Source organism: Dipteris shenzhenensis, chromosome 30, assembly GCF_047967505.1.
Source record: "Dipteris shenzhenensis isolate YYH24624 ecotype China chromosome 30, Dip_SZ_1.0, whole genome shotgun sequence".
In the NCBI taxonomy this organism is placed as follows: Eukaryota; Viridiplantae; Streptophyta; class Polypodiopsida; order Gleicheniales; family Dipteridaceae; genus Dipteris; species Dipteris shenzhenensis.
Window position 1 is genome coordinate 39,166,987 of NC_141625.1, and position 10,821 is coordinate 39,177,807.

Sequence of the window (10,821 nt, forward strand, 5' to 3'; positions counted from 1 at the left end):
GAAGTATTACAGATTGTAGAAATTAAGCAAATCATGTAGAATTTGGCTTCCATTAATTGAAAGGTGGAGGATGATGACTTGGTGTCCATCACCTTGAATGAATTGGGGGCTCAATATAAATCTTTGGACACATCTATCTCCGTAGAGATACTATGCCCAATTTTGAAGAGCTGGTTTCTTTATGCATGACAGAAGAAGTGAAGGTTGGACTAAAAGGGTCAAGTATTAGTGGAAGAGATAATCTATTCTACCATAGGGGAGATATAAGTGATTTGAGAGGGAGGAGTGGAACCTCAAGAGGCCGTGTGAGAGCCTCATATGCTCATTAACACAATATGAAAAGAAATAATTATGTGCCAAAAGGCCATGGTTACATGTAAAGAAGAGGGGGAAGCGCCCCCAATCGTGGTAGAGGAAGGGACAACCATGTGCAATAAGTTGGAAATGGCCATCTTTGTGGAAAACATGGTCATTTTGAGAGAGATTGCAATGCTAAATAGAATTCTAGCCGTAGAGGCCATGGTGGAAGGCATCAATATAGCAATTTTTTTTGCCAAAGGTAGGTTGATTATGAGCATAGGCATGGAGATCATTTATTTAGCATGGAGCATGTTATAGGCAGCATGCCAGCCCCATCACAAAGTGATGATTGGTTTATTGACTCGGGTTCCACCAATCATACGACCTACTTGGTTTACTCATAAAAGATAAGATGTTGGATGGTGAGTTTGTGGCTACGGGTGATGATACTACATGAAATCGGAAATATTTCATTGGTTAATAGAAATGGTGTTGAGAACACTTTGGGACATGTGTTATATGTTCCCACCAGTGAAAGAATCTTGCGTCAATGGGTCAAAATGTCTGATCAAGATTATCACGTGAGATTCAATAAGTTTGGATGCTTTGTGGAGGAGTTTACAATGGTAGAGTTGGAAAATTGGTTGCACGAGGCCATAAGAGAGGAAGACTATTTAATTTTGATGCAGTAACATCTTCTTTACATCAAGGTATGTTTGCACAATGTGGCCACAAAACAAGATCAAGAGGCTGAACTATGGCATTAAAGGCTTAGCCATATCAATTATAGAAGGTTGAAGGAGATGCAAAAGAAAGATCTTGTGAAAGGGTTGCCTAGTTTTGGACATTTGGATTTCATCCATGTATGCACAACGTGTCAGAGGTCCACTATCACTACATCAGAAAGAAGGTGATACGTGGAGAGATTGACATGAGGTATGTCAAGATAGATGCACATGTTGCAGATATCTTTACCAAGTCATTGGGTAAAGATAGTTTTTGTCTTTTTAAGGAGGCTTTGGGTCTATACGATGTACAAGCTCATGTTGAGCTTGAGGGGGACATTGTTAGCGCATAGATGTGCATAGACTATGTATATGTGTACATGAGATATGCTGGATAGGTTTGATGATGTGGGATGTTTATAGTATGTGTGTAAGGAGAGTTAAGGACTCCTTGGATAAAAGTAAGAAGGAGGAGAGCATCCTATAGTGTGGTCTGGCATCCCGTAATGAATGAAGGAGATTCATGAGCATTGAGCTGTGTATAGGCTATCTCCCCCCTTTTTGCATGTTTAAATTTGAAGGATCATTCTCTTTATCTCTTGAAATCAAGCTAACCTCAAGTTAAATGCATTCTCCAAAGATGCTTTAAGTAGTAAGTGTGAAAACTTTTGGGACACATTTGAGCTTTGAATATTCATTTGATCATTTGAATCTTCATTCGAGCTCGAGCATGACACATGGAAAATGGTATACGTTAAGCCATTTCAAGCCACATTGTGCTTTCCATGTTCATTGGCAATTGCCACTCAAGGAAAATTTTGATAATCAATTGAGATACTTCTATTTCTTTCATTAGTTTTCCCATATATACTTATTGTAATGGGCCTTAATCTCAACAAATTATTCCACACATATAACTTAACCTAAGGAGAAAGGAAGTTAAAGGGTCCCTTATTTTTTATTGAGAAATTTAATCTATGTCTTAGGTGGAAAGGTGCATCATCTCAATTGAGCTAATGTCAAAGGGATAGCTTGAAAATTTCTTACAAAAGGGGGGACTTCAGCTCATGGCATTTATTACCCATTCATGAGGGCTTACCACCACCAGGCTACAAAAAGATGTTGTGAAAGAAGTAGAGTATAAGGGTTTTAAATCTTGCTCTCATAAATAAGAAGAGAGGGGGTTCCCCTCATAAATAGAGGGATGTCACTCATTAGTCACTCTCCTCTTTCCCTGTACCTCTCCCGTCCTCCCTTTTCCACTGATTAATACATTTTTGAACTAGGGACCCCTTTCCTATTGTTTCTCATTTAATTCCTCTTATAGTCCAAACCTACATATGAAACGTGCACATGGTAGGCTGTTCTTGCAAAATCATCTTGGCCAACTTTTGTAACAATAGTTCAGCACATTGTGAGGCATGTAATCTTTATAACCACGTGATCAATATTATATTTTAACCATGGATGGATGGTGATTTTTGTAGGGACATTATCAGATCTACATTTGAGACTTCCTATCTACCTATTCTAAAGGCCCTTAATCTCAAGAAGTTATTCATACATATAGCTTGACCTAAGGAGAAATGTAATTGAAAAGGCCTTTATGTTGAGAAATCAATTAATTTTAGCTAAAAAGGTAGAGATAGCCCAATTAAGCTAAGATCAAAGAGATAACTTCAAAATCTCATGTAAAGGGTTGGACTAGAACTCAAGACATCATTTACCCACCTAGGCTACATGAGGTTGTGAAAGAGGTATATTAAAAGGTGATTTTAAATTCTTAACCATATTTGATTAAAGGGGAGGGAGTCCCACTCCCAATAAATAGACGAATGTCCTAATTAATCATTCTCCTCTCTATCCTCTTCTCCCAGTGTCCCTTAATTTCCTACCCCTCCCATCCTAGCTTTTCCACTAATTAAAATATTTTTGAATTCTTTTCTGTTGGAAGGACCTGTTTGATCAAGTTGGGCAATATGTCAAAACATAAAACATGAGCTACATGAATTGGAAATAGACTTCTATATTATTACCATTGTCTTATATATGGTTAATTAAAAAACTCTAAAGTAAACTCTTACACCAACCTAGCTCTTAAATCTCTTGATAAACATTCAATTTTTAATATGCAATTCATTCCCCTTTCCCCTCCTTTATTCATTCCCCTATCCCGTTCCTCTTCCTTTTTTAAGGAAAATTCAAAGTATTTTTTCTTTTTTTCTTTCTTTCATTTATTCAACCACACATCCTAATTTCTCTAAACCCTTTCCCCTTGTCCCCCTTATCTCCTTCTCCATGGGTTTTTTCCATAACTAAACCCTTACCCCTTATCCCCCTTTCTTACTTTCTACTCTAAAAATTCCCCTTTCGACTCTCTTCCCAATTATTTACTTTCATGTGCCAATGGGGTATGTATGTGTTTATTTCATTTACACCCCTTTAATTTTAATTTTCATTTATTTCTTCACATTTCTCAATACCCCACCTCCCCTTAATCTCTTCTCTTGTGGTTTAGCATCCACATCCAAATCTTCTTAACTTTTAGTTAGATTATTTCTTTTTATTCATTTCCCCCGTTTTCTTTCTATTCATTTGTTTTAATTTTCTCTCCCCATAGCCTCTAAACTCACTCTTCTACCCAAACAATCTTGTTTTTGCTTGATAAGTGTTTGGCCAAGTATTAATTTTTATTATGACTCCGATAACAAGGGAGGGGTGTTTATGACACTTGTCTTCCCAACTAAAGTTAAAACTGGTTCTTACTGTTTTGCTTGTTGGATGGTGGTAGGTAGGCAGACTCCCCTCTTCAATAAAAGTGATGCTACCAATGACTTATCAAAGCTCTACCGCTCACATTTGCTCTTTTAGAAAAATTGTTCATCCTTTAATTATGCTACTTCATTTTTTGTGGATGTTTATTTCAAAGTTTATCTATTAAACATTTCTCTTTCCTACTCCAAATTTGTCTACTCTTCACTATGGAAAAGGGTGCTACAAATGTCTTCTACACACACACACACACACACACACACATCGTGCTTGTCTTAAGGATAGGGTTAATCAATTACATCCATTGGTAGATTAGTTGAAATAGCATAAGTGATAGCTTATGATACCAATGGTACAAGAGATGCACACAACCGTTTTTATATATTGATTAAGAATCTCTTACAAAAGGTAGGAGACACAATGATAAGTTTTAAAAAAAAAGAAGAGAGAGAGAGAGAGAGAGAGCCATAAACAATTACAAGGAATTGGTAGTGAATGCATACTCCATGGAGAAAAAGCATTAGTATTGTAGTCAGATGGAGGGAAGAATACATACATTCCAAAAGTGCTTTTGAAAATACATGTAATTTCTATTTTACCTTGTGATCTTTTGTTTGGAAGCCTGAAAAAGCATATGTTGCTAATGCTCTTGTAAATGTAAGTAGAAAACCTCAAAGTACTTGTGTGAACTAGAAGGTTTTGGTTTTGTGAATAGTATAGCCTAGTGGTACCCACTTGTGATATCGATGGATAAGTTGGCATGTGTCCAACAAGGTTTCCCCTCCATTACAAGTGGGAAATTTCATCAACTCTCCAAAAGTGGAACCATGCAAACCATGTCCGACCCACTTAGACTTTGCAAGTACATGAAACTTACCCAAATTATGACGTCTACAAAAGTCTCATATGCATGAGAGAGACGACCATATGGTAAGAGGCCCATATTGGAACCGTGCAAACTATGTCAATTCTTTGCAAGCAAACTCAAATTAAGATCTCTCCAAAGTCTCATATCCATGAGAGAGACAGGCATAGGGTTGAGGCCGAGAGATGCCTGAATTGTTTGCTCGCTGTCTTGGCTAGATTCATAGTTCTAACTTTCTCTTTATAAGTATGGATCTTGGAGTTTTAAATATGGTGATGTGGTGAGAGTCGATGGATCATGGGAGATGGTGGGCAGTGAAGAAGATTGCCAGCTGAACGTTCTTCGGGGTTTAACAAGAAATGGGTTGTTATCAGATTTTGCTTGATAGCCATATCTCAATGGATTCCCTGGTGTAATCTTTAGGGGTGTACCCAGAAATGAGACGAAAGCGGAGCAGCCCATTGCAGGCCTGCTTAACATAATACTTGCTTGTTTGCCCAGCAATTCAGACTGAGCTTTGTGAACAAAATGGCAAATACCCTGATTACAAACTCGTCGCAAGAAGTCATGCTGATACATGATATCTTTCGTTAGTATCTTCTCCCTCCAATGTCCTGGTGGCGCCTTCTTAGCATCGTCGAACACATGTAAAATCCAGAGATCGCGTTATCCTAATGCAAAGACCTCTAAAAATTGCCTTACTGCATGACTTACACAAAATCACTCCAATTAGCTTCTATTGTGGGCATGCAATTAATAACAACATGTTTGTTTGTATTTGCAAAGATTCAAACTGCAATTTGCGAACTTCCTGGCAGTAAAAAGCAGCATGGTGATAAAGGGAAAATGCAAAATTTCTCCTTTGTGGATCATAAAGGCAAGGTGCGGGGTTCTTTGCTTTTACATTATCCAATCAGGGCGCCTAATCATTGGGCAATTAAAAGGGCTCTAGCAGAAGAAAGCCTAGGCGAGCATGATGTCCACAAGAGTAACACAGTTTTCCCTGATAGGCTGTTCCCTGATAGGCTGCTGCTTGCAGTCAAACAGCATGGATCAATTCTTATTTATAAGCAGATTGCAAGAAAATCGAAGGGTTTACTTGATGCAAGATGCTTGAAGGGTCATGGCCAGGTGTCATTGCAGGAAACTTTGGATCAGCTAGATGGCCCTGGAGTGCAGCTCGATCGTTCTACCTTTGCTTCTCTTTTACGGGCTACTGGGAATGCAAGGGCCTTGCCAGACGGGAAACGTATCCATAACTGCATAATTAAACGTGGGCTTGAGCAAAATCCCTTTATAGGGAACCTCCTTATTCAGATGTATGGCAACTGTGGAGCTTTGGAGGAAACGCTTGCATTGCTTGCCAGCATGGGAAAGAGAGATGTGTTTTCATGGAATTTCATAATTAGACCACACATACGGCAGGGAAAAACAAAGGAAGCCATCCAGCTTTTTGACCAGATGCAGTGGGAAGGTGTAAGACCAGACAGAGTCACTCTGGTCAGTGTTCTGGCTGCATGTGCCAGCCCTTCAATGCTAGTCCAAGGGAAGAAATTGCATGCTCTTACTGTGAACGGTGAATTTGAACTGGATGTTCTGGTGGGGACTGCCTTAATCAACATGTATGGAAAATGTGGCAGTCTGGAGGATGCAGAGAGTATATTTGATAATATGCGCGAACGAGATGTGGTGACCTGGACTGCCATGATTGCCGTGTATACCCAGCATGGAGAGGGGATGAAGGCTCTACAAGTTATGGAGCAAATGCAATGGGAAGGAATGGTGCCAGACGGAGTTGCAATTGTCAGTGGCCTCGATGCATGTGCCAAACAGGCATTGCTACCTGAAGGCAAGCACATGCATTCCCACATCCTGGGCAGTGGGCTTGAGGTAGATGTTGTTTTGGGGACTGCCCTTGTCAACATGTATGGCAAGTGTGGCAGTCTTGATGATGCACGGAGGGTATTTGATAAAATGTGTATAAAAAATGTCCTTTTATGGACTGCCATGATTGGAGCTTATGCCTACCAAAGAAAATGCAAGGAAGCCCTTGTACTATTTAATTCAATGCAACAAGAAGGAATCATGCCAGACAAGGTCACCTTTATTGCCATTCTTGATGCCTGTGCTGATGAATCAACATTAGCTCAAGGTATACACATACACGATTGCATTCGAGACTCTGGATTTGAGACAGATCTTATGGTGGGAACTGCTCTTGTCAAAATGTATGGCAATTGTGGCAACCCTGAGTATGCATCTAAGGTATTTGACAACATACCTGACCGGGATGTGATTTTATGGAATACCATGATTGCAGTGTACAACTATAATGGCTATGGCAAAGAGGCCATGCAACTCTATGGTGAAATGCAGCAGGAAGTGATGATGCCAAATAAGGTTACTTTCATTAGCATGCTGAGTGCATGTGCTAGCCACATAATGCTAGCCCAAGGCATACAGGTGCATGTCTGCATCCTGGCTAATCAATTGGATGCAGATATTGTTGTGGGGACTGCCCTTGTTGATATGTATGCTAAGTGTGCCTGTTTGGAGTATGCAAGGGGGATATTCGATAATATGTCTCAGCAAGATGTGCTGTCATGGAATGCCATGATTGCTGCATATGCTCAGCATGGCCATGGGAAGCAGGCTTTCCAACTTTTTAGTCAAATGAAGCAGGTTGGAATGTCTCCAGACAAGTTCACCTTTGCCAGCATTCTTGCTGCCTGTGCCTCTCAAGGAGCGCTAACTGAAGGTGAAGAGATTCATGCATGCATTGTGGCTAGTGAATTTGAGTTGGATGTAGTAGTAGGAAATGCTCTTCTAAACTTCTATAGCAAACGTGGCTACATTACAGATGCAGAGATGGTATTTACAAAAATTTGTCAGCGGGACTTGATTGCTTGGACATCCATGATTGCAGTGTATGCAGAGCATGGGATGACCAACAAGGCCTTTCAACTGTTCTGCCAAATGCAGCAGGAAGGTGTGCTGCCGGATAAGATCACTTTTGTCTCCATCCTTGCTGCTTGTGCTGGTGATGGACTATTGGCCGAAGGGGAAAGGATACATGCTCGCATCTCTCACTGTGGATTTGAATCAGATGCCGTTATTGGGACTGCTCTTATTAACATGTATGGAAAATTTGGTATTGCACAGGAAGCATGGGAAATGTTCTTTAGAATGCGTGAGCGAGATCTGTTTTCATGGAGTTCCATGATTGTGCTGTCCGCCCAGCTTGGCCAGAGTAGGAAGGCTCTTGAACTATTTAACACTATGCAACAAGAAGGTTTTAGGCCTGATGAAGTCATCTTCACTAGCATCCTTTCTGTATGTGCACGCGAGCAGGTACCACTTGTTGAGGCCAAGATGATGCACGCACAAATAGTCAACAGTCATCTTGAATCGGATGATGTTGTGAGGACTTCGCTTGTGAATATGTATGGGAAGTGTGGCAGTGTGGAGGATGCATGGAGAACATTTGATGAAGTCTCAGAGACAAATGCAATTTGTTGGAACGCCATGATGGCAGTATATGCCCAGCATGGCAAGGGCAACGAAGCTCTTCAACTCTTCCACAGGATGCATCAGGAACGAATAAGACCAGATAAGGTTACATTCATCAATATTCTTGCTGCATGCAGCCATTCTGGTTTAGTTGAGGAGGCTCAACTTTGCTTTGAAGCTATGTATAGAGATGATGGGGTCTTACCTGCTTTGGATCACTATGCCTGCATGATCGATCTACTTGGGAGGGCTGGACGGGTGGATGAGGCAGAACACCTAAGTGATAAGATGCCTATGCAACCTACCATTGTGCCATGCACAGCGTTACTCAGTGCTTGCAGATACCAGGTTGATGTGGAAAGAGGAGAGCGTTCTGCAATGCATGTTTTTGAATTGAATCCAAGGGACGCACGCCCTGAGAACTGGCCAAGGTAGGACGCGGGCCTAAAGGCAAAGGGGGACTATTTTTGCAAAAACACACGTAGGTTTGTCCTGACATGGGACTTTCACACTCTTCTTGGGAATTTTATTTGCCCTACAAAAAAGAGAGTTGAAATTTGAGTTGGCTTTGTAAAAACCATTCCACGAGTATGTAGATCATGCTTTGTTGAAATGGCTTGTAGACCTACCATGTCAACATTGTTGGAGGAGATGAGAAAGAGCGAGAGAGAAGAGAGAGACTGAGAAAGAGATGAATGCACAAGATGACCAGCTAAACAATCTGTGTATTACAAAGAAAACTAATTCACCCCTTAAGACTTAGGGTTAGGATTTGTCGCATGAACCTTATCTCTATAATGCAATTTACACCATTCTCAACAGCCCTCTTAAATTGCATTGGATAATTAGAGAGAGAAGTAGAGGATGCTTTACAAAAGGAAAATTTGGATTTTCATAAAGTTGCATTATAGCAACAATGGTGATACAGAACAAAAACAAAAAGATATGCACAAAGTGCAAAGAGCGCAACAGAAAGGTATGTACAACTTTGTACAACTTAATTGTTACTTCTCCCTCTCAAGTTGTAGAAGCTAAGCTGGGGGGAGAGGAGACAGAGGGGAGCAGTGGTGGAGGAGGGGGCGAGGACACAGAAGGGGAGGTAGCGAGGGAGGAGGGGAGGCAGATGTCATGAGCACGGATTGGCATTTGACGTGTACCAGGTACACAAGACTAGTTCAAGTAGCCTGAGGACTAGCCAAGCTTGATTCTCGGGTTGAGTGGCAAGGTTAAGAACCAGATTTAGGTCTTCGCCGTTTTTGGCACATTGGGCCCAAGTCTATAAAAGGGGCCCAAAGGTTCAGTTTTCAGAGAGCCGATGGGAGCAAGTCTAGTTCCCTAGTCCTAGGTCTGATCCTAGATTGAGTTGTGGAAGCGTGCCTGCATCTTAGCGTAGCCCAAGGCTCAACAGAGTAGATCCAAGGCTTCTAGACACCACCTAGAGGTATGGGACACCAGGCTGCTCAGGATCTAGTTGGGAGTTCGTGCCAGTAGCTCAGCTCGTGGCTCGAAGGGGACATCTCTTGATTCGGGATTGTATCCCGGAGGTGTCATGGTCGCGGGTGGTGAGCAGCCTACCCAAATTCCTCATGTTTGGTGTGTTCATGTGTTTGCTTGTAGGTTAGGGTTCCAGGAGTGCTGGGACGTGTCGGTTGATATCAGAGCCAACTCAGGTGTTTGCTTGTAGGTTAGGGTTTCAGGATTGCTGGGACATGTTAGTTGGTATCAGAGCCAACTCTTGAGGTATGAATCTCTGTTGCGAGAAAGAGTGGACGTGATATCCTCCAAAGATGATTCGAATTTGAAATTGCTGGTGATACCCTGTAAGGGCTCGTTGACTCGTCAGTTAGGGTTGTTGATTGTCGGGATTGGAATAAAAGGGAGGCGAGAGAGAGCCTAGGTGAATTCATTGTTAGGAAGAGTCTAAGGAGTGAAAGATGGTGCAGCTAGGGAGGAGTGGAGAGGATCTCAAGGCGGGAGGATAGGCACGAGAAGATCTGCAATAGGAGGAGTGCAAGGCTATGGCGGAATTTAGGGGACCCCGAGCACCCGACTGGCTGCATGTAATAGAGTTGGCGTTGAGGAAGGAGAGCAAGGAGAGGTGCGCAATAGAGCTGGGCAGGTCACAATTGGGGCTGAGCAGTAGTCGGGACTTGGAAGCTAAAAAAAACAAAGGCCCTTCCAAGTTAGGCGGATGTGCTTTTTTGGAAAGCAAGGCTTTTTAAAAGCCAGGGTTCCCGAGCCTATAACTTGGTGGATCTCTTCCTTCACTAGCCCGAGGATCTGCACACGAAATACTTTCTCCACGCATTCCCTCTCGGATCTCATAAGCCAGGGTTGACTATTGCAGATCATCAGTTTGGAGCTGCTGCCTTTTTTTCTCCACCTATCCTTGCCGCTTTCTCCCCTTTGCTCACTCTCGGGGCAGTCCCGCGTACACTGCTCGCTCCTATTCTTGGACCCCATTGTTGCTTCTTCTTTTCTAGCCTGTTCTCTCCTCTGACTTCAACTTTAGCGCTTCCTTTACCATGATCTATTCATGGCTGATTCAGTGGAGCCTAGGATTTCGGAGGGTGATCAAGACATGGATTACCATGGGGGGGACGACCAAGGTCTCTACAATGATTTGATTACAAAGACTACCTTCAGTGA

At 41.9% G+C, this 10,821-nt stretch overlaps 1 protein-coding gene across 1 annotated transcript; it reads left to right on the top strand.

The window, feature by feature from the left end:
• Positions 1-5,055: 5,055 nt before the first annotated feature.
• Positions 5,056-8,607, top strand: LOC147882091 (pentatricopeptide repeat-containing protein At2g39620-like). The gene has a single exon (XM_087401855.1). It carries the CDS (start codon positions 5,368-5,370, stop codon positions 8,605-8,607), a length of 3,240 nt encoding a protein of 1,079 aa, XP_087257981.1. The 5' UTR covers positions 5,056-5,367.
• Positions 8,608-10,821: the final 2,214 nt, after the last annotated feature.

Excerpts from the sequence above, each read along its gene's own strand:
- LOC147882091 (XM_087401855.1), top strand. The coding sequence starts at position 5,368 with ATGACTTACACAAAATCACTCCAATTAGCTTCTATTGTGGGCATGCAA.